This window comes from Anopheles bellator, chromosome 2 (assembly GCF_943735745.2).
Source record: "Anopheles bellator chromosome 2, idAnoBellAS_SP24_06.2, whole genome shotgun sequence".
In the NCBI taxonomy this organism is placed as follows: domain Eukaryota; kingdom Metazoa; phylum Arthropoda; class Insecta; order Diptera; family Culicidae; genus Anopheles; species Anopheles bellator.
The window spans coordinates 19,736,433-19,760,170 of record NC_071286.1 but is presented as its reverse complement, the minus strand read 5'-3'; the positions used below and the strand labels follow the sequence as shown (position 1 = coordinate 19,760,170).

Genomic DNA, 23,738 nt, shown 5'->3' with positions numbered 1-23,738 from the left:
CTACGATGGCGTGTCATCGTGTGACGGCGCTTTGACAGCGCTGTCAAAGAGTGCCCTGTCCCGCTCTTGCGTCGGCTATCTCTTTCCCGTCCATTTGTCAGTTCTAGAGGCTGGGAACGCAAAATGTCAGTTTGCAAACCTGCAAGCGAAAACCAGGGACCGGGAACGCAAAGTGTTTTCACATCTTTAGTTGGTCAGAAAGTGCAGAGTCTTAAAATTAAAACTCGAGCAAGAAGGAATATTTGAAAACTTCTCGCTACAATAAACAAAAAAACAATAATAACGTTCAAGCTGAAAATTAGAGTGATTAACATTTCCAACGTTTGCCGGGAACGGACGCGCGCTCGTGTATAGGGAATTTCCCGTCGAAGTCATTCGTTGGTGCGTACAATACAATCCAAAACAATAAACTAAAACCTGCAAAAAGAGATGAAAGCAGCTTCTGGCTCAAAATCTCTGTAATCAAGATAATAACAACAACAACAGTCGAAAAAGTGCTGTGCGGGAGTATCTGGTTCTTGGGTGCTTGGTGCTTACAACTTCACGCAAATCAACCCGTCCGTTTCTGCGTAACCCGAGTGGCCCGTGACCGACGACACACGGAACGGGTGTGGTGTGGCCACAGCATAACCATGACTCACGTTTTTTCTCCAAAACTCCCACGATGATTGATCCGTTTTTGTCCGAGACAGCGCATTGTTTTCTTCGCGAGTGAGGTTAAGGCCGAGGTGCTCCGCGAAAACATGACGTCCTCGCGCTGTCATCTGTTCGCACCGCTGCTCGGCCGGATCGTCATCCGGATGGCTGGAGCAGTCATCTGGTTCGACCCTTCGATTAGTCATTGCAGAGAGAGTAAAAAAAGGCTTCCACCTTTCCTATCGTTTTCGTTTGTAGATTATGCTCCAGCGCCTAACAATCGCGTAGTCATAAAATATCGCAGGAACATTTCCCGGTGTGCCGGTTAGTTTTACTTCCGCGAGGAACCGCGGACGCAGAAAAGACTACGTGTTCGCCTTGCTGACGACAGCAGGCGGAGGAAAAAAAAACCTCACGCGACACTATAAACGACACTGAGCAAATTGTGTGTGCGCGCACAAAAGGTGGTTGCTAATGTTTTCCTGCTACGTAAGACGGGGTATTGTGACGACAGAAGAGGAACGCCCGAGACACGGTGATGAACAAACAACTCACTGCCATTGGGGCCACCAGGGCCATGTTGTGAAAAATCCTGCACTACACACCACCGTTTCGTTTTCAAGCCTTCTCCATCGTGCCCGAAAGATGCTTTCATAGTAGGCCAAGGTCTCTTGCACTGGTGGTAGTGTGGTAACCGTTAGTAACGCAGCATCCTGTTTGCCTTGGAAAACTGCGTGAAAGGATAAGGGAACACACTAATGTGAAATCCAACCCAGGGATGGGGCATAAAATCCGATCCCAAGGATCTAATTTTCTCGGCGCGAATGTGCAGGTCTCGTGTGTATGTGTGTGTTGTTCCCATTTGTTTTCTCACTTCTTTCATTCATCGTTCTTCGGATTCAGTGTGCTGCATCGAAGATTATTATTCATCTTTTTGACGATCGTCAAATTTTCTAGGGAAATGCACTAGTGAAACTCGTCCCACATCGCATCATTTCCATTTTCATCCCTCAGCCCCGTTATTATTGCTTTTCTTTCCACCTTTGCTGCTCTTCGCGATACTATAGCATCCGTGCCATTTTCTTGCGAAACAAGACGAAACACAGTGGGCTTCCTTTGTGGCACGAACTTCGATCTAGGAAGCAGTTGAAAGTTGAACAAAAGTGTTGTTGCGAAATCAAACCGAGTGATCAAAATTAGGATTGCGTTGCTGACGCTTGATTTGCCAACGGTTTCGGGAGAGCACACAACAAGCGACCGGGAGCAACACAGATTCGACACCAGCGTGGTGCAAAATGTTGATCAAAGAATTGTGAGTATTGTATCCTTTTTCTAAATGTGTAGTTGCTTATACGAAGGCCGAAAACCATGGCATCGTAGGGCACCTAACCGAAACTTTGTTCCAGTTTGCAGGCGAAAAGAAAAGCGTTGTAAAAAGCAGCACAAGGAAAAATTGATTTTTCTCCGCCAACAATTTGACACTAGGCTCGGTGGAGACACCGCGGAGGGTTTGGGAAGCGGCAAGAGCATTTTGTTTTGCGAAAAAAGGCAACAGCAACACCCGCAGAGAGATGCACTTTGGTTTAGTGTGGTGCGTGGGAAAAACTCATCACTCGCTAACACTAATTCAACGAACACGGTATGGTTCGTGGTGTGCGTGAGTGCTTAATGGAGCTTCTCTCACGGAGCTTGCAAAGAAGAGAGCGAGAGTTCAAAACCTTTCTCTAACTTTTCTCCCTCTCCGTCTATTGGTTGCCGTATTTTCCGATCGCACTAAACGATGATTGTGAGGTTTCGCAATCGCCTATAGGATCAGATTGTGATCTCATATTTCCGCATAAATTAACCACCGAGGCTGATGACAATCGTCACGGCGACCGTGCGTTCCTTCATTAACAATACTATGTCATAGCTAATGGCTTCATAGATTACGGCAAGACAGCTTATCAGTCTGATAATCACGACCACCGTCGAACAGTTCCTGGAATGGTTATTCCAATTTTGGCATTTTCGTTATACTTTCGCCTGTGGGTTCCAAATATGTTTTATTATCCCTTGCGCCAGATCGAACAAAACAGCAGGTTTGCGCATAATTGACATTAATTGGTGACACAAATAACAATAAGGAGGTTAGCAGTGTGGACGCAATGTACGCGGCGCGGTGGTGCAACGCAATCGATGTCAAGGTTTTTCTCGGTACGATTTTCCAATCCAGAAAGCAATTTCGCAAAAATAACCCCGAACCGCCGCCACGTTTTCGACGGAATAGTGACACCGGAAGTGAACACATTTCCCTGCCGGCAGAGCAGCTACCGAGAGGGAAGACATACATTTCGTCCGTTTTGGCATCGGAAACCAATTACATCATTCAACGATCACACACCGTATTGGCATCGCGACAATTTTCCATTTAATTCACCCTCGCCACTCACTATGACTCACTGTCGGTACTTTTGTGAAAATTTGTTGGCTGGAAGATCGCGATCGGTCGAATGGTTTATTGGCCAAAAAGGAATAAGAGTCTTTTTCCGATCGTTCTATTTCAAAGTTATCAACAACTTTAATGTAATTTTGTAAGCTTCCCAACTGTGTGTCGGTTTGTGTAGGAGAGGGCCTGTTGCCCTCGCTGCGAAAGGGGTTTGGAAGATTCGCTTCCTGTTACGCGTAGATTAGATTGTACCAAGCCCCGCGTACCTTACCAATAAACAGGGCTAATGCATGATAGAACTCCGCTCCGTGGTTATCTTGTGCTTGAAAGTTGTGAGTTTTACCTTCTTTCGTAAGCAACCGTGTTCACCTTGAGAGAAGGGCAAAATGGATCAGAGTTTCGAGCTCCCCAATTAGCTAGGTTTGCTCGAGTTTCGTAGTTGAAATAGTGTTTAATCTTGAATGTAAAAGTAAAATGGTAACTCGCAATGTGATATTTTCTCTTAGTAACAGCCACAAAAAAATCAATTCCCATCAACATTCGTCCATTGGACGGCTATAATCGACTATTGTTTAATTTTAGTCCTTTTCGATTTCGAAAGCCTCTAGTTAATTGATTTTTAGTGGCCTCCGTTTAATGGGCAAAATGCGTGCACGGTTATTGTTTTTTCAGTAACTTGTTTCCATGCTCCCACCGTTCGATAAGCCGGAATTCCGCTGGCAGGTAGCATCGGGGGCGACCGACCACATGTTTCGAAGGCTCAAAGGCCTTATCACCACGACGGTGCTAACCAATAAGAAATGACGACGGCGGAAGAAACGCCACTCAACCGCACCGGAGACTCCCCATGCGGATTTTACGCGATGTAGCGATAAGTTCCCCATGCTTTTTCTTGTTCGCGCTCCACGGGTGGGTTAGAGTTTTGCCGCCAAGGAAGCGTTCTGCGATAAAACTGGAATCGAGTTCAACAAACGAAATCTGTCGATCGATAATTGTGTCGGCCACTTCAAGCCTGGTCCACTTTTCGGCGGCTCGCATTTAGAATAAACATATCTTACGCATGCACGCACACTTTCGCGTGCTGTTCACCATAAGTATTGTTGAAAGTACATGCAAATCTGACGGTAGTTGCTGACACGTCTAGCAGGAGCAATCAAACAGTGGAATATTAGGGTAAACTTTTATTTCATGCGTTGGCTTGCCTGTTGTCCATACTTGAAGAAGTGTTTTCCTTTGTCGCGATAAGATTCATGAAGTAGTGTGATAACGTTACAAGAGATATCGGTTACGAACTTCATGAAGGCTATCTTGGCATTCTTGTCCACTGGGAATAGTTTCGGAACAGTATTTCCTTTCGAAAAGCACTACTTTGTATGTAGCAGTACCTACACAAGACCGGATTCACGTTGCTTGTGGTCGTTGGGGCCAAAGTAATGGAAAACTTGTTTAACACCTTGTTCAACAAATGGTGGCCACCAGCCGGGCGTAGAGAATCCGTATGCTGATGGTTACTTCATTCCTGCTTCAATGCTTCGAAATTAGCGTTAGGTTTCCTCACGTTGTGTGCATGTTGCTCTCTCCCAAGCGCACCACTTGTATCGTGAAAACCTGCAGCGTAGTGTGTGCGAAAATCACTGACGAGCGATTCTCAATGCAGGTTAATTGGCCAATCAACTATTTGCATACGGTGGGGTGCAGTATCAAAGCCGATCTAATCGCCAGATGGTGCCGGTCGTCGTTTAATCAATCGACGCAATCCGATCATGGTGCGAAGGTGCCTGAGAAGGCAAATAGAAACAGCTTTTCGCGATAGCAATTGCTTCGTAGGATTTTAGGTAGTCTTTTGATCGGTTTATTATAATATGCCTGTGAAATCTCGGGTTCACGAAAAAATTTGACGACACATTCAGTAACAGTCGTAACAAACACGTTTAGCAGGCTTTAGTTTCTTAAGGTGGGAAACGTTAACGTGAAAAGGTTCATGAATTCAGAGACAGAAATGGGAATCAAAATCTCAGTAACAGTTAATCTGCTCGACTGTGCGTCATTGAGCAAACTCCCGTGCGCCGAGAGCTCAATGGCGTGTGTAGACGTTTGAAGGTAACATCTAAAGGCCAGTCCCCCCGCGGCCAACCGCGAGCAGTCGGCGAAGGCAACTACTTTTCCAGCAGACTATTTCGCCGGTTTTATCGCCCAGGTACATTTGCTTATGCTTTTTCGCGGTCCGGACACTTTAATGGTACGGGTCGGACATTTGTTGGTCTACCCGGTTTGGAAACGAATGACCTTGCTCGGGTGGACGAACCTTGATGGTATGTTTTTTGCTTTTTCACTCGCTCTCTCTCTCTCTCTCTCTCTCTCTCTCAACAATTAAGTGCTGCCATTCTGACAGAACGGCAAGAGCAAAATGGAAATGCAATTTGTAAGACCCCAAAATGGTAGTACGCGAAACGTACGCCTTTTTTAAGAACATTAAGATGGTGGCATTAAAAACCAACGGAGCGTGTGTGTAATAACCCAACCGGTCATTTTACTGGCTGTGCAAGGCTTCAGGTACTCCAACTAATGGTCGCAGGGTGGCCACGTACAACGCACGCGGACCGATACTTCTGCGATCCGCATTACCGTGCAATCGTATGCAAACAAACTATTCGTTGGAGGACATCACGATCGGAGCGCTTTACTATCTCAGCCCCGTTGCCTTGATGGATGACGATGTGTGTATTTCGTGCTGAAAACATTATTATCACACGTAAGTTTTTCATGCCGATATTTTGTGCTAAAGTCGTGCAATGTTTTACTTCGTTCAAACTACCGACTGTAGTGGGTTACTACTGATCAACAAAGTTCCCATGATCGAACGATCGAGACAGAGCAACGGAATTTAAAAACAATGCTCTGCTGTGCACGAAGATGCTTTCGGAACACAGATGCGATGAACTTCTAGATTACTGAGCGATTGCTGATGAGGATAGAAAGTAAATGAAGGTTTTTGTAATAATTTCCATTGCTGTTGCGTTTAGCTGGTGACGCAACGCAGAAAATCATGTACATTTGTAAAGCGATTTGCCGCGGAGGAATACGGTTTGATACACATTACGAAACGCGTCGGCCGCGGATAAGGTGGCTATCGATAATACCGACACCGGGGTGACGCAGCGCATTGGAACCGTTAAGGCGGCGTCCCCGAAATTCGCAAATCATCTTCAACTTTTGCTTTCGTATGCCCGATGAACGATTTGTGTGTTGAGTAGATAAAAACGTCCGACCGAACGTTATCTTCACTCTGCTGACTTATGACGACGACGATGCCGCCACCCGTCGGTCAGTTGGAGGAGAATGACCGTCGGATTTTTTCGTTCCATATTCTACACTCTCAAATCGAACCCCAAATCGCGGGTCCAATTCATCGGTGATGATTGCGCGAAGAAAACCCGTATTTATTACTGCAAAACCGTGCGCCTTATTGGTTTAATTAAGGGAACATTTTCTTATCTGTCGTTTGCTAACTAGCTTGCAACGCGCAATTATCGAGCGTGTCGACTATGCAATTAAAATTCTATAAGCAATAGATCGTAACTAAAGTCGCTGTGTTTGGATTTTCTGTTGTAATTAAAAGGAAATAGCTTGATAAAGCAAAGAGTGCACGTTCTAATTCAGAGCAAAACTGATACATTCTATAGGGAATTTTTTTATAGGGTAAGCGGACATACCGTATTTTTCCGTGTATAACGCGCACCCGTGTATAACGCGCACCCATATTTTACGAGAACAAAATTGGAAAACAAATTTTTTACTTTACATTTTTCAGATATGTGATATCCAACAAATATCAAATGATAATAATGTATTACTCTAAATACTCTATAAATATTCTAAAGTAGACTAAAGATAAAATGCGTATACATTGCAAAAGACATACTAGTATTTTATATTTCGGAATAATCTTCAAACTCAGATTCACTGCTGTCTGACAAATTGATATTCTCCAATTGCTGTTCAATGTACTCCTCATTGTCACTCTCTGAAGAGTCCTCATAAATTGCGACATCTTCAGATCCATGCTGATGCCACATTTTTTAAATGATTTCACAACAACTTCTGTTTTAACTTCCTGCCATGACTTAAAAACGATATTGTATGGATAATTATATTCCTAACAAGTGTTTCATTTTATAATTTATTCAATAATACTATAGAATATGTACCTAAAAGGGCACATTTGTATGCTTGGAGAAGACAAAATGTTTACTACCCTTGTATAACGCGCACCCAGATTTTAGAGCTAAAAAAATTGGGAAAAAAGTGCGCGTTATACACGGAAAAATACGGTAAATGTTTTTACGAAGCACCATTGCTAGACATCATTCAAAATTAACTAAATTTTATTTGTAATGTCTAGTTTCGGCGAAACAACGGGAAACATTTTTTTCCTGCACTACCAAAGTTGATAAACTATATTCTTTTAGTTGTGCGTCATACTAATTACTTTCCAAAAAGGTATAATATAAGAAATGTTTTTTTCCATATCGAATAAGGATCGTAATTATCTACGGCGTGTCTCTCTTTTTTTCAATCTTAGAAGAACGGACCGTATTTATTACGGCGTGTCGCTTGTTCTCAGATAAATAATTATAAGTAACTGACCTTAATATTGTTGCTGAAGATGCATACGGCCGTTACCGTGGCCAGGAACTTGAACCCCGGTCAAAAACAAGTTCCAAAGCATTAAACTTTCAACGCAAGTAGTCAATGCAATCATATTACCGTTCGTTCGATCCATTACCTGCTTCACCGTGACTTTTCAACCAAAAGAACGGACGCGCCCGTGCCTGCTGCGGGAGAGGCTTTTGTCAACATTGCCCCAGGACCCAGTGTTTTGAGCACGTGCTGCTGCTGCTACTGTTTGCCGATGCCTTAGCAATTGCCGCCTTTTTCGTGGGCAAGACGTTTACTAGGAACATCCCGCCTTCGCTGGAAGTGGGACCGGTTTCCGGCGAGAGCGCGAAACATCCTTTTATATCGTCCTTACAATTGCAGAGTGTGGCTCTCACCCAGTTTTGCTAACTCTGAGGCAACATTGTATCTAGCTAAGTTCTCTCTTTTCTCTCGTTGCCATTGCTCTCTCGATCGTGAATTAAACAGAATACCGAACTCCAGTGTTGCCCTCTGTTTCCGGGCCCGAAAGTTCTTGCCTACAAAACCGCACACCAGCCCGCGGAAGCGGTAGCATGCTGCGGAACCGAAACCGTTGTTATGTAACTGTTTCGTTTACCATCGTTCGCGGAGAGAAAAAAATGAAGCACGAAATCGATCTTTGGAGGGATGCGATTATTAAATGGCGGTACTCGATGAGCGCGTAATGCCGTGAGATTGTAATAATTTCGTTAGATTACCATCACATTCTGGAATTCATCATCAACATTATGGGATGCAATGGACATCAACTTGAATAACGATGTTATTATGATATTGTACCACTGATATTTGTTTTATCGCCAATATCGGACAAAATCGACATACATTTTGAAACCGGTTGGGGACCGATTCATCGTACGGCAACTAAATTCGGTTCGATCACAGTCGCCATTGGATCCAAGCAAATGGTACACTAGGCACATTATCGCATGTTATGTGTCTATTTTATCTACTCGCATGTGTATTACACGATTTGTGTGCAAATTTCAGCTCTTTCCTTTCGGCAAACACTTTGATTTACACAAAGAAGATGACAGTACTTTACACTTGATACATTATGGAGAACTGTTGTTTGAAATTGAAATGCACGCTTGCTCAATCGAATTTCAAGCATAGGATGCATAGTAAAGAATCGACGTGTTGTTCTAATTTTCAGCTCAACTAACTCGTCCACCGTCCGTTTGGCTAATTATTTTGCTCTCCATTTTCTCATTACAGCCGAGTTACCCTGCCACTGACAGTCGAGGAGGTAAGATTCACTTACACCCTTCATCACCATCATCTTCATCATGAACATCATCATCGCCACCATCGCCATCATTGGCTATCAGCGCACGCAGCAGCAAACTTCTAACAGGTCCTTTTCGGAACGCTAGGAACCCAAAGGCCAACCATCAACCAAGCACAGCATCTGGTTACGCTCTCGGCCAACGACCGGCCCACGTAAAGAGAGCCCACGCATAGAAAGCAGAAAGTCCACCCGCACGCAAGTTGTGTTGGCCTTTCACATTTCACTCCTTGAGCACAAAGACAGCCACATCATCACCATTTTCTTTGGGGCCGGCGACTTCTTGCCGATGACATGTGGCCATTTAATGAGTGTCCACCTCCCTCTACTTACGGGCGAGTGGGTTGTGTCCTGGTGTGCTTTCAGTGCGCGATGCGCTCGAGTGATTCTTCTACCCGAACAAAAAAATCGCTCAATTTTTCATTTTTCTAGCCGCGGATTTCGAGTCGTGAGATGCCCCCTCTCAGTATGGCGGTTTTACCGCTATAAGCTGAGTTCCGGCAAATAATAGCGGAAGACTGTATGCGATGGAGTGCCTTATAGCGGAATCCTGAGGCTTATAGCGGAAGAAATCGTATGGGCGCCGTGAGCGTTTTCCCCTACATTTTTATTCTCTCTTCCCCTCATTCCATACACCCTCTCAATGAACTGTCAAATCGTTCTGCTGTTGTAAACAAAGTGTTGCATTTATTCAGTTTTTTACAACAACGATTTTTGAACAATTGTTTCACTTTTCTATATGGCACTGTTTTTTGGCAAATGTTTAGCACTGCGTTGTCGCTTTCGATATTCCGCTTGCATCGTCGTATCGTTCGCTCCATCGTAATCGTCCGCTGTGTTGTCGGCATTCAATAGCAGGATGACACTTTGTTCCATTTCATGGTCGGCTGAAAATGTAAACAAATGCGGTTTACTTTTACGATTTAGAAGTAAATACCTCTCAAGAAATGCTTCCCGATGCATAAATTTACTTACCGAAATAAGCAACAGCTTAGAATTCACTATTAAACATTATTTTTACACCAATATTTGAACCTCTTCGAATTGCTTGCGTCGTGCGTCGTACGTTTTGTATGAAACTAAAAGGTTCGAACAGTTTGACGTTGGAGTGCCGGACTGGATGCTACATGAGCGTGACAGAGACAAAAAAGTTGTTCGGTGTTGCGCTTTCTTTCTGGCCTTTGGTGAGAAACGAATCGGCGCTCAGATATTTCTTCTCAGTATGGAAAATGTGAGTGACTTTTTTGTTCGGGTAGCGAATCATCAACCCACGCACACATACACACGAAACGATGCCCGAGAGATTGCAGAGCTAACAAAAGTAACGTCAAATGCAAAGCCTGCCAAGCAACAAGGACCGCAGGGCCACTCATCGAAATGGTCGAAATTGGTGGCCCACATGAGAGCAGAGAATGATCCGGTTGGGTCCCTTATAAGCGTGTGAGCCATCCCGAACCGGTGGGAAGTAATTGAAAATTATGTTCACGACTGGATCTCTGGCTGTTTTGCCAAGTGTCAGAGTTAGTAAATTTGTCCGGCGAAAGCTTGTACGCCTGCAGTGAGAATAGCATCAACAGTGGAAAATCCAGACGCGCACACCGTATCGATGTGCGCATCGAGAGCTCCATTATCATTGTATCAGGCTTGATATTAGAAGTTCAATTGGGAGCAGCTGAGTAGCAGCATAATTGCATTCAAAACTCACCATTCAGGAGCAGGAAGGATGTCTAATGCATACTGTATTAGCTTTTATTTTTGTTGGATCCATTGCACCATCCACTTTTGCCCCCGTTACATCTCAATCCTTTATCTCTTCTTTTGTTTTTCGTTGATCGTCTGGCACTCAAAAGTTACGAATCAGGATAACCCGAAGCTGGAGCCACTCGATGGATTTAAAGCGATGAAGCTTCGGCTTCGGACAAGGAAACGTTGTTGCTGGCGGAGCACGTCGTAATTCCCCTATGCAGAGCCCATGGCGGCTCGCGCCAGACGAACGGAGAATGTTTTTATTAGGGCTGGCATCGTCGAGGTTGTTGGTTTTTCATTCGCTCACCGTTTGACGGCGGGCATGATGAAGTTACCATTTTTTGCCCCCAAAACAAAACAAAAACCATTAAAAATTCAGTAACGTTCCCAGAATGAATCAAGTGAAAAGCTGCATCCCGTTGTAAGATGTTGAAGCATTCCGACCAGCGAATTGTTCACGAGTAGAACCCAATCCGCGAGTCCATTGCGGTCCAAATTGCAGTCCCGCATAGAATCCGAACACGAGATCGAGAACGATACGTAATCGAGAACGGATAATCCCGCCCAGAGGCCATAGCAACGGGAAACCGACGGGAAAATGAAATGAAAGTTTCGAAATAAAGCGTTCTAGTTCTAGCCGTTCCAAGCATAGTGAAAACCGCACATCTACACCTCCAAGGACGCTTTCCACGTTATCATTCGCTTTTTTGCCATTTTGCGAGAGTAGCTTTTGCCTCAAATGAGCCTCTAATTTCGTAAGACCCCTCTCGCGGGCCAACAAACACACGAATTAAGTCCTAAAGAAGCGTACCTCTGCCAGTCATGTGGAAAAGTAACAGAAGAAATCAATAATTCCGCCTGACTGCGGCCGTTCACACGGGTGAATATTTAGTCCGCAGAGAGCACATGCCCTCCTAGTACTCCGTGACGCAGTGTGTGTTTGCTTCGTTTTACAAACCGCACCGCTTTTTCGAAGGAGAGAGCACGTGTCGACTCTAGACGCCTGGTGTGGTCAAAGTCATGAAAAACCACGTCAAAAGGTGGCACACTCCTTCAGCCAGGCGGTTGCCGGGTTGTCAGTGGTCGTGATTTGCGGCTATAAATATCCCTTCCTTTCCGGGTGGGGTTGGAAGGGCAAGGATTTCAAGGCTTCAATTGAAGACATCTGTCACCGTCCCACCACATCCTGTCTGTGGGTGTACGTGTGTGTAAAGCTTTGGGGGCGCTTTCGGGTGAAACTCCAACCCATTACGTCATACACGGAGCTTTGGAAGTAGTCGAAAGAAAATCGTTGAACGACACATGACCACAAGAAAGGGGGACACCGTTACGAACTGCAAGGTACTTCGGTTCGGGCAATCAACTAGGGATTTGTTTTTCAACTTAAGTATCGTCCGAAGGAAGCAGGCTAACAGTTTTCTTTTATGAAGTATCCTGCTCATCCGAGCTGAGCGTGACAAAATACTAGTTCAATTAATTGCTTTAGAAAAGCGACCCCTCAAGAATGGCGATCGTGTTCAATTTTAGGGTCAGTAAATAGGCCAAAAATTTGTCTGAAATCTCAAATTTCTTTACTTACTTTTGAAACTCCCTCAGCAGTTCCCGATTGCACTCCCAGGATCGACCTAGCATAGGAAGGAATGGGTGACAGTTTCCAACACGACTATGTTGTCACCCATCAGTAGTAACGTCATTAGCGCCGCCTTTTAATACGGTTGAGAGTTCGGGTGCACCACTCATGCACGCTTATCGAGACCCCAAGTCCTTCTGGGAAGTTACTGGGAATGTTTTGGCCATCGTCTCTTCGATTTTATGTTTCCCTCGTTTCCGCGGACTCATTTTGCCTTTGGGTGCCCACGTTATGTGCTCTCCAATTTCAAGTGCATAAATTGACACTGGCATAACGGATCGGCATTTTAATAGCCAATTAAAGGTGCACTCTCCAGTTGTGGATGAGGTTGATACAGTCACAAGAAGCAGAGGCGTTAGTTTGGACCCCCCGATTTGCCTCGCTGGGGATTAATGTTGCATTTTAAAAGAGATTAAATATCCATCGATGATACTTCGTTATTGAAATTAAACTTATATGCACGTTGGAAAACAGGCGGATATCCATCCATTGTTTGGATCCAACAGTCAACATTGTTTCGTGTCATTTTTCTGCGAATCTATAATCAAAATGATTATTAAAAGGTCAACACTCTCGTACATAATTACCTTTTTTTTTGTAAACTTTTTATTATATAAACGATATTGAAATAATATTTGACGTCAAAGCAGCACTTAGTGAAGTTTGCCCATACTTCAACTATAAAGAATTTACCTTCAAAATTCCTTTAGGGCGATCTTACGACACTCTTACCAACTGCCTCAGTGTCGTCTTACTTGCCGCTATGCTTGGATAGGCTATGGTGACCTTTAACAGGCTGCCAAGTTTTATGTATTTCACGCTCTCCTTTTCCCTTAAAACGATCATTATGTTCTCCGCACGTCTATTGGTTTTCGGTGTGGGTTGTAGCTCTTTGGCTGCCACTACTTCGAAGCATCGGGAAGGGCGTATACTCCTACGAAGTCGTGAAAACACTCTTACGGCAAGATATTCACACTTCATTTGATAATTGCTCATAAATCATAGTACAATGAACGTCCGAATGGCACTGAATGAGGCAAAAAGAAACGGGAAAATGGGAAAGCTTCGGGAAATGCGGCCCGATAGCCGCCTCTGGACCGGACCGTAGCTTAATGTATGGGAGCAAAAACATAATCTATCAACAGCACGGTACCATGTCTAGATGAATCCAAGAGTTCACTTTCATCACATAAAGTCGAATTGTTTTTTATTATTTAATCTAAAATTTTCAATTTTCCATTCTTTTTTCATGTTGCATCACAGTACCAAGTTGCACAGCTCTACTGCGTGGCGGAGGTGTCCAAAAATGAAACGGGCGGCGGCGAAGGTATTGAAGTGCTAAAAAATGAACCCTTCGACAACTATCCACTGCTTGGTGAGGGCATCTAATCGTTGATAAATCGATGTAAATCCACTAATCTTTCTCCAATCTCATTCTCTCGAAGGTGGAAAGTACAATTCCGGTCAGTATACGTACAAAATTTATCACTTGGCCTCCAAGGTTCCGGCTTTCATCCGGCTGCTCGCTCCCAAGGGATCACTCGAGGTACACGAGGAGGCCTGGAACGCGTACCCGTACTGTCGGACGGTCATAACCGTAAGTTTGTCGTCATCACCAAAAACGGGGGCACACATCAGGAAGAACAGGAAGCTGAGTCGTCTCCCCGAAAAAGTAATCGGAATCGGTCGACAACACATAAGCTATTTGATTTGATTTGATTAATTAGTTACAATTCTCTCTCATTCAAACATTACATCAGAAATGGCTGCACCAAAGTTAAACTGCCCGCCATATCTACATTGTTTTGCAAACATTCAAACGATGATTTTATCCGATAGACGCCCACTTTCGTTCCAATTTGAGGTCGTTGGAAAAAGACTCTTCGGCCTTTTGCCAACCATCAAAATGCGATGAAGATGATGGCCACAACGTGGCCCAAGCACCACCAAGCAAACAGCAAGCAATGCCCTTCTCTATGGGGGCACCGGAAATTGATCCAATGTGCTTTTTATCCGATTTCGATTCGATGAGACACGACATACTTCCTGTTCCCGTGTGTTCACCACCAAAGGTCATTCTGCATCCTTCAATCCATGTGGGAAGGCGACCAAAAGGTTCGCCATTTAGCCTGCGCCCAAGGAGAGCGATACGAAGAGAAGAAAGAAAGTACCGGGTGGCAGATAATTTAATAGTGAGAGAGACGGGACCCTCGGTAAGCCATCCGGCCAATTCTAATCAATCTGTTCTATTTTTAATCCCAAAACAACGGTCCTCCAAACAAGTACGACGAAGCTGTGCTCAACACATTTCAAGGGTTCAGCCGCTCAATAGTAGTTTCATTCGAGGAGTGGTGTTTGAATGTGAGTGGTGTGGAACCCACGTTCTACACTCACCCGAAACATAATGCCACTGGCCGAGCATAAAACAAAGCCAAGCAATTAACTCGCTCTAACACATAACGTTTAGTATCGATCGCGAGGGGGCTAGTGAAACAGAAACGCTGACCATGCTCTTAATCTGCATATTTCCCTCTGCGCTCCCGTAGAATCCAAATTGGATGAAGGAAAAGATGACGGTCACGATCGAAACGTATAGTATCGATGGTGATGAGGATATCGAGAACGTAAGTTGCTGGTTGAAAAGGATCTGGTGTGAACTAATGTATGTTTGTTTTGTTTTTCTGCTCTTTTCGCCCTCCCATTTCATCTTTTCAATCCCATTTTCCTCTCCCCCGAACACTGGATAATGGATAATCATTATTTCAATTCCCCAATTTCCCCTATATTTGTGTTTGTATGCTTTGGTGTCTCCTTTTGCCACCCGCTTGTTTCGTATGCCCTTGTTTGTGTTATTCTCACATCTCGTTACATGCTGCGTTACATTGATGCAATGGCTTCCGGTTGTCCTCGGTGTGCGGACAATGGACGAATGGATTTCTGCGATAACGAATATTACGCCCTGCACGGTGTGTGAACATTTAATCAACAAATGATCGTCAATGATCCCCAATTTCTCGACGCCCAATAAAATCTTCTGTGTTTGGTGGTATCGAAACGAACGTATCTTCGTGTTGTCCCTTTTCGAACGGATATCCCGGTTTCCTTACCAACTCCTCCTACGAATCCATCCTTTATCGCTGACAAACGCTTCACCGCCGTACGCCAACCCCACGATCTTGGCTCACGCTCACCTTTGACCGGGGCTCCTTTGCCCAACGGCCTGCTCCACTATCACGCAACATCACCTGCGGTGCGCAACACACATCGCTCGCGCACGCGCGCTTGCTCGCCCGCTCGCTCGCTCGCTCTATCTACCACTGCACGAACAACACACACAACACACGCCAGAATCCTGGCTATATGAAGGATAATTTCATCATTTGTATCGAATCATTACACGTCGCCGACGCTGGTGATCAGCCTAATGTGAGTGTTACGCCAAAAATTGTTACGTTTTGTTACGTCGTCGCTTCATCGTGGAATGTTACACATTATAGATGCTTTATTCATGTTTATATCGAAGAAAATTTAATATTGCGAAGATTTTAAATGTGGCAATGGAATTTGTGCTTCTCAAATCGAATAGAAATCTCTATCTCTAAAATAAGATCACTACGGTATTTTTTACATGATCTTCTTTCTTTTTTAACATGATCTACATCCAAGTATACATGTCCATTCGTGTGCATCTAGCCACCAACATTCGCCAAATTGTAGCACTAAAGCGATTTCGGTTTGATCAGTGGGTTACGCCAAGTATTCAGTAAATCCAGCTCGTATCCTTCGTATCCTTCTGAGTTTTATGTTATTCGTGAATCGTTGTGCCATCGCATTGCGATCAGCAATAATCAGAACAAGTTATCAAGTTTAGCAATAATCGAAACAAGTTATTATCGAAACAATAATCGAAACAAGTAACAAGTCGTTGGTAGGTTGCTGACCTAATGAATACCAGATGGTGTACAGATTCTATGTTTTTTTCTAAGTTTATTAGGTCTTAAAACGAGTGTTAAAATGTTACATGTTGCTTTATTTTTACGCCACGACCACCAGAGCTTTGCTGTTTAGTTTTGCGTCACGCACATTGCATCACACAAATTCAAACGCAAATTTGTCGCCGTCACCTTTGGTAAAAGCACCAAAAATGACGTCGATCTGCACCACAGTTTTAATGGGCACTTTTTGTACGAAAACTTTCTGTCAATGTTGTGTTGTAAAATGCTGTGGTTGTGCCGCGCGGGTTTAAGTGGATCTGTGGATTGTGTTCGACCGACAAACAGGAAATACCGCTATGTTTTACAATAATGCTTGTCATTCAGAAAAACTCTCGCCTGACGTTCAAACTAATCTTTACTTCTCTCTTTTCCCGTGTCTCCGGCCTGTGTCTCTGTGTTTTTTGTAACAACACCCTGCCCAACCGCCGTATACCCCCGTTCGCTCACGTCACGTTTTGTTCGTCTGGCGATATACTAACAATACGGGTTGTGTTCCGGAAACCGTTCCCCGGTTAACCGCTTTATACCGATCGCGTCTTTAACAACCATCACCGCCCGCGACTGTTCAGGCTCACGAGCTGACTCCGGAGAAGCTGAAGCAGCGTGACGTGGTCCCCATCGACATTGCAAACGATCCCGTGTCGCAGACGGACTACCGAGAAACGGAGGATCCTACCAAGTACCGTGTTTTTGTAGGCTTGCGCATCAAAAGGGTCGAGCCTAATGCACACTTTCTTTTCCGCTTGATGTACGTACTGATGCCTAGGTTCAAATCGGTTAAAACCGGTCGCGGTCCGCTAGTTGGTCCGGAGTGGAAGAAGAAGGTGTCGCCGGTTATGACCTGCTACAAGCTCGTCACCTGTGAGTTCAAATGGTTTGGGCTGCAGTCGAGAATAGAGAACTTTATCCAGAAGTCGGAACGGAGGCTTTTTACCATCTTTCACCGGTACGAACCGTGCAGGCGGGTGGTCGAACTGCTAGTAGTAACTCACCTCTTTCGTTCGTCTTTTTCGTAGGCAAGTGTTCTGCTGGATGGATAGCTGGCACGGGCTAACTATGCAGGACATCCGTGAGCTGGAGGACAAAACCAAAGAGGAGCTGGACAAGCAGCGCCACCTGGGTGAGGTGCGTGGTATGCGTGCCGAAAGTGATTAATTTGTTCCCTCGGTACTTCGGGCTCTGCTACCTACTACTACTACTATTACTACTACTGCTACAAATGCTACGGCATCTCGACGACGGTCACGATTATTGTGAGTTTACGGTATCGGAGGATCGCACGGGAGGAGAGTGTTATTGGATCTCTTCGCTAGCCGCGAGGTCCATGACTCGTGATCACGCCAGGAATGGAGCAAAAAGTGTGTTATAATTTTTTTTTGTTCATCGTTTTTTCCTATAATTTTTGTTTTCGTTCTCTCGCGGCGTCGACGAAAAATGTAGGGCAGACTACGAATGTGGTGAGTGGGATGGATAGAACTGTGGTTATGCTAGCAGAGCGCTCAACAAGCAAAATGTCCCCACGCCAGGTGGCTTAAAAAGTGGTCGGAAGTAAGTGTAAGTGCAAAGACCGATTAAAATAATGTGTAAACAAAGTGAACGAAAAGCGGAAGCAGCGTTACATTCTTCTTGTCGCGATCGTCGTCGCAAGCAAGACACATGTTGGAATGGGAAGGTGACTGGGCAATATGATTTGCAGAAATAAACTGAACCGGAAGATTCGAAACCCGAACTTGGAGCAAAATGAAACAAAAGTTCACAGTCGAATGAGAAACTACAATCCGAAGCGCCTCCCACAAGCAGGGGCTTTTGGCGCAGATGCGGAAAGAAAACTAAAAATAGTAACACCGTAAATTACCGCGCGTAAACCATGGTAGAACGACGATAAAGAAATCAGTAAGAATAGAAAGGCACAGCAGAATGCTTATTGCAATATTAAGCCGAATAAATTGCATAATGCAGCGTGATAATTGATCGTTCGAATTACAAAAAGTATTGCAAAACCTTTACCACAAAAGCAGCTAATAATAGCAGCAAACATACGGTAGAAAGAAACAATAAAAAAAGTTAACGCGAATGAAGCGGACAGTTCCGTTCCAAAGGATGTTGAGGCAACGCACCAATCCAGAATCCGAAACTGCACGCAGTGTGTGACGGGTCTGCAAGTGCATGTTGGTGTATCTTTCAGCTTCTATGAGCAATATAGTGAACCAATATCCACAGGACTTAAGACGCCAATCACGAGACCCCACTTAGAGCTACGTTCGTTGAAGAGTAGAACCCAACCGACGACACAATAAAGGGAAAATGTATAATTTGCCTAATCCATTATTCGAAATGGCAGCAGTGGTGGGTGTGCTAAGGTTCATATTAATCGCCTTCTGAACGGCTCTGGATCCTTAACCTGCACCGATTGAATGAAACCGATCGCGAACCGGAAACGCAAATTGTGTTTCTGGTTCTGTGAATCCCAGTAGCCAGTCGTCCCCATTTATCTTGTGTTTTGTGGTAGTAAGATTATTCGTTAGTTTTCAGTTCGTGTCTATTTATCAGCTGCGGGCAAAGTGTTTAGTCAGTCGTTCTTCACGTATTTTATTTTCTCTCAAAACTCCTGCATGCGTTAAGGTAAGTTTGATGCTATTTTTGTTATTTTTTCGTGATCCACACCATTTTTGTTATCTGTTTGTACTTCTTTTTTTAAAAACTACAAAAGACAGCCCGATCGACTGTAGCCGGCAGGCGAATAGGATAATGTCGAACCAATTGTAAACATCAAGCAAAGAAAGAAAAGTTGCGTAGCAACGCTTATTAAAGTGTATATTTTAAAAGACAACAAACACGTTTCAAGAGCAATTAAGAACGCAAAGTGTTCATATGCCAGCTGAAAGCCGAGAGCGAGCAATAGAGATGTGCACTTGCCTATCGAAATCTCAATCCTCCATGTAGAACCGCATCTACAAAACCAATGTACTAGGGCCACAAACAGAAGATTGAAAACCAAAGAACCGTGACAAACAATCCCTTGATTTGCTAGCTGAGGTGATCATCAAGCATTGCTTACAAACAGAGATCACCATTATTCGATCGCTGGGACTCATAGATAGTTCGATTTCAGAAGTGACACCATTACTTAAACAGCGTGAAAGTAAGTTAACTTCATAATGCTGCATTATATCGTTCATATCCGAGAATGCTATATGTTGTTTTGGAGCTTTACTTTAGAAACCACTACTGACTGTAGCTGCATACGCTTTAGGTTTCCGTTGACTTCAACCTCAAACAAGACCGTCCTATAAAAACATATAGATTTTCGTGGTTTCTCGGGACAAGTCGCTGATCAATGACAGAAATTACTTTGCAGAATATAAGGGGGAAGCACCGGGAGACCAAAGGTCACAATAAGGCACCAATTACACTGTTTAGCCCAATGAAACTGCAAGGCCGGCATGTACTCACCAATGTAAAACCATATTTACTCAACATTCAACTCGAAACAAGTTATTGCAAATCAAGGATGTTTCAGAAATGTTCGATGGGGGAAAAACTCAAATACTTAAACAGCCTGTTGATTCGGCTGAAACTATTGACCGCATTTCTCTGCGTAATAAATGAGAATGAAAAACCACTATCAAATTCTATACTCCTGTGCGGCATTTTAGCGAAATGAATTCATCAAAGCGTATTGAGTGAGTTTGCAAAGGCGTTAGCTCCAACCCCATCACAAATCATGCTCCTAACGTTACGGAAATGAGCGGTTCAAATGGATGGAGTGGTCACACAACATGGAGGGTCAAGAATGAATGCAACAAATCGGTAAATGAACTTTGCGGCAACACAATTTGAAGCAGAGAAACGACGACAAAATCTAACTATTAACACACAAAGAAAACCAAAATGGTAGCGGTGAGAACGCTCACATTGTTGAATATAGAAGCAAATACAGTAAACAAACAGATATCGAAACATGAGTAATTGAGAAAACAGTAAATAAGGTGAAATAATACAAAACGAGCGTAGACACGTTCAAACGAAGAAAGTAGGACAACACAAAAAAGAAAACAAACACTGATGTTCTTGTTCAGTATGTGTGTAAAATATTTAAAACAAACCAAAGCAAGCGAAACGAAGCAAACAAAAAAAAATATTTAAAACCAAGTTATCGTTCACGTGTTTGTTTAATCGTTTATTAATCGTATTTGTGTTGTGAATTCCGAAATTATTCCGACCCTCAAGTAGAATTACGATCGTGAAACCACATCAAATAGTTAATTATTTTCTAATTTGGCATATGGATGGACATGTAACCTGTCTTTTTGGTTGTATTCCTTACACAAATCGTATACAGCATCTAAGGCAATGGTTTCGAATCGTTTTCCTGTCTATGACACAGTTTCTTAAAGTAATACCGGATCCGACGACATCGAACATACACAGTTTCAATTTCTTGTCGCCACTATGATTTCACCATCCTTCTTTTCGTGTGCAAAACGATAAAGTACAATTAAGACGATAATAATATCACCGAAGTGGGATTCAATTAGATAATCGTACACCTACACCACACAGTTATAAAAGGATCATCAATGAAATGATCGTAGATAATCGTTTACCCTGTAATAAGCCCTCCACTAACGTGTGCGTGGCACATATCGTCAAACGGGGTAATAAATCCATCGCTTCGCTTATGCTTCGAGCGCAACATCGTCGGCGAGCCAGAAGAACTGTCTGATCTCGTCGATATCGGACGGACGACAGTGTGGCGGTGTTGCGCCACCATCGAGCAGTCTCTCTCGCAGTGATCCCATGGCGTGCGAGTTTCTTTTCGCCACCGAATTCAGATCAACCATCGGAGCCGGATAGTGCTCACCAATGATACATCCGTACGACAGCTGTTCCTCGGGTGTAGCCCTCCACGGTTCGTGACTGGAAGGCAAAGAAAACGCATTTTAAATACCATACGCTTCCGACGGATGCGGTGAAACTTACACCAAATGGGCGGGGAACTTGGCAAGCTCCGGAAGGTAGCGCTTCACGTAGTCACCTTGCGGGTCGAGACGATACGCGAGCGCAATCGGGCACGTGCACTTGGAAGAATCGAGCAAACGCTCGAACGCGGATGACGATACCCACATCCAATTGCCGGCACACACCGACCAGTCCGCGTCGAGTAGATACTTCAGGAAGTGCTGCAAGCCCGCTTCCCAGCTGATCCATAAGCCACCACGTGTAAGGAATCTGTCATTTGGCATTCAAAATGATGGCAATTAAATGAATTGATTTAACTAATTAATTAATATAAATGACCAAATTAAGCAATTACCAAAGAGTCACATTTTAAAGGTTATTTGTTTCGCAATTGAACAATTGAAAATTTCTTTCGTTCTGCTCGTAAAATGCTGTTGGACCGTGCCGCAGTCCATCCAAGAACCGAACACCCTGTAGGGGAGCGATCTTGTCATAAAAAATCAGAAAGGCCCACAGCCTACTGCGTTTGCAAATTTGCCGCCAATCAAATCAGCAATGCTGTAGCCTCGATTTGCCTCTCTGTAGCGTTTCGCATTTGAATACGAAGCCAACATAAAAGAGATGCATTCATGAATAATAAATGTATCGGGGCGACTTCGGCCACGATTAATGGAGTTTTCAACAGAGTAGCTGACCTCCAGTTTCTTCGTTCCTTCGGCATACACGTTACTTACGTCGCAGTAATGTTGCGCAGGATGTGGTGCAGCCAGCCTTCGGCCAGCAGTTGGCGCATGGCGGCATCGATCATTGGGAAGCCGGTCCGACCCTCCTTCCAGCGGGCGAGCGAATCATCGTTCGGTTCGTACCACGGGATGCTGAGACATATCGGATTACGCTCCATTTCACCATAGTAAGGATTTTGAACCGACATCGTGTAGAAATATTCGCGCCAAATGAGCTGTCCGGTGATGTGTTGGCCTCGTGGGCACTTGAACTGGCTACCCGATTGCACCTTCTCGAACAGATCGTGCACAAACCAGTAAAACATACGCACCGACAGGCATCCGAAGCGCAGGGCGGCACTCATAGAGGTGGCCGGCCCCAATAGTTCAGGCTTGGCTTGCGTCGGTAGGTAATAGCCTTCGCGGAAAGCCTCCTCTTCCTGCTTGAGACGTGCACCGAGTGCTTCGAGAGCGTGTGTCTCACCACCGATCCACTTCTGGAACGCAATTTCTGGGTTACCATCGTACAGGACGTCAAACTCCTCGGGAGTTTTTTGTTGAACCTCTTGGCAGAGCTTCAACTCTGAGGCCAGCAGGGACGGAATGCAACCGAACTCGGCGTGCTCGAAACTGGGGGCTACGACAGGTCGCGGTGGTTCGCCAATAATGTTCACGGTGTGCTGTGGAATATTGTTTTCATGAAAATTTAGAGTAAAATAGTACTGTCCACAAAAACGTAACAGGCACCCATTCAATCGCCAACGGATACCAGCGGTACACAACCACAAAAAAAACGATAAAACCCGCTCATTAAACAGGTTTTGTGTAGTTTATATCTCACCAGAAACATCTGATACGTCAGCGGAGGAATATTGCCGTTTGTTTGGATCACCTCCAGTGGGTTCCAGAGCGTGTGCGACACATTCTCGACGCATCGCACATCCATCATTTGGCAAAGTTTTGCCACCCTTTCGTCACGATCCTTCCAGATCGGTTCGCAGTCCTGCTCGAAGCATAACTTCTTGATGTTGAGCTCTTCGAATAGTCGACGCAAAATGGTCACGCAGTCCCCTCGGAACACAAGCAACTGACCACCCAGCTTGCGAAACTGTCGGTCAAGATCGGCAAGTGATTCCAGCAGGAACTTCATTCGGTTGTAACCTACAAGCCTTGTTCCTAGAAAAAGGGGCGAAACGAAACAATCGATTACGCGAAACGAATGGTTAGAGAAATTGCGCCAAAAATACCTGCGCTTTCGCCATCGAAAATGAACACCGGAAACAATTTCACTGGCTCACTGGACTGATTGGCAGTGCCCTTCAGAGCCTCCAACAGACTTGGATTATCGTGCAGACGCAGACCATGCCGGAACCACAGGATATTATTAATCGTCATTCTTCCGCGGGCTGCTACTAGAACTGGTGCTAATAACTTTGACCTTCAAACTCGAAACACGCGCAGCGCCGTTGAAGCTTCTCGTCGGATGCTGATCCCGTGGGCCGTGCTTACAGCTGCGAGAGAAAATGAAGAATGATCATGCTGTCAACAACTTCAGAGACGATCTCGTGTTCTAGTTGTATATTTGCGAAGGGATTGCAAATGTGCAACGAACAGTTGTTGCCGTTGTTATCTG

At 44.4% G+C, this 23,738-nt stretch overlaps 2 protein-coding genes across 6 annotated transcripts; one reads left to right on the top strand and one right to left on the bottom strand.

Moving 5' to 3' along the window:
* The first annotated feature begins 173 nt into the window (after nt 1-173).
* Nucleotides 174-19,570, top strand: LOC131210737 (phosphatidylinositol transfer protein alpha isoform). Of its 5 annotated transcripts, XR_009156870.1 has the most exons (10): nt 174-381; nt 1,704-1,948; nt 8,981-9,011; nt 13,690-13,801; nt 13,872-14,023; nt 15,775-15,852; nt 16,991-17,100; nt 17,188-17,367; nt 17,438-17,779; nt 17,862-19,570. XR_009156870.1 is itself a non-coding variant. In XM_058204027.1 (9 exons), exons 2-9 carry the CDS (start codon nt 1,932-1,934, stop codon nt 17,574-17,576), a joined length of 819 nt encoding a protein of 272 aa, XP_058060010.1. In that variant the 5' UTR covers nt 174-381; nt 1,704-1,931; the 3' UTR covers nt 17,577-19,570. The 5 variants fall into 5 exon arrangements, 4 of the variants coding, with proteins under 4 accessions (XP_058060010.1, XP_058060012.1, XP_058060011.1 ...); XM_058204027.1 differs by having other exon boundaries at nt 17,438-19,570; XM_058204029.1 differs by lacking the exon at nt 15,775-15,852 and adding an exon at nt 14,973-15,050 and having other exon boundaries at nt 17,438-19,570.
* A 1,018-nt stretch (nt 19,571-20,588) lies between these two features.
* On the bottom strand, nt 20,589-23,738 carry LOC131210733 (cryptochrome-1). The gene is made up of 6 exons (XM_058204020.1): nt 23,718-23,738; nt 23,353-23,616; nt 22,947-23,281; nt 22,118-22,785; nt 21,405-21,653; nt 20,589-21,341 (listed from the first exon to the last, which is right to left on the bottom strand). The coding sequence occupies exons 2-6, from the start codon at nt 23,498-23,500 to the stop codon at nt 21,101-21,103; spliced, it is 1,641 nt and encodes a 546-aa protein (XP_058060003.1). The 5' UTR covers nt 23,501-23,616; nt 23,718-23,738; the 3' UTR covers nt 20,589-21,100.

What these genes read in the sequence shown, in the direction of transcription:
- LOC131210737 (XM_058204027.1), top strand. An exon ending in GAAACGGAGGATCCTACCAA is followed by an intron (nt 17,101 to 17,187) that starts GTACCGTGTTTT and finishes ACTGATGCCTAG; the next exon opens with GTTCAAATCGGTTAAAACCG. An exon ending in CTTTTTACCATCTTTCACCG is followed by an intron (nt 17,368 to 17,437) that starts GTACGAACCGTG and finishes TCTTTTTCGTAG; the next exon opens with GCAAGTGTTCTGCTGGATGG.
- LOC131210733 (XM_058204020.1), bottom strand. Translation starts at nt 23,500, where the DNA reads ATGACGATTAATAATATCCTGTGGTTCCGGCATGGTCTGCGTCTGCAC. An exon ending in CTGCGCAACATTACTGCGAC is followed by an intron (nt 21,654 to 22,117) that starts GTAAGTAACGTG and finishes GCCAAATGACAG; the next exon opens with ATTCCTTACACGTGGTGGCT. An exon ending in AAGTTCCCCGCCCATTTGGT is followed by an intron (nt 21,342 to 21,404) that starts GTAAGTTTCACC and finishes TTTGCCTTCCAG; the next exon opens with TCACGAACCGTGGAGGGCTA.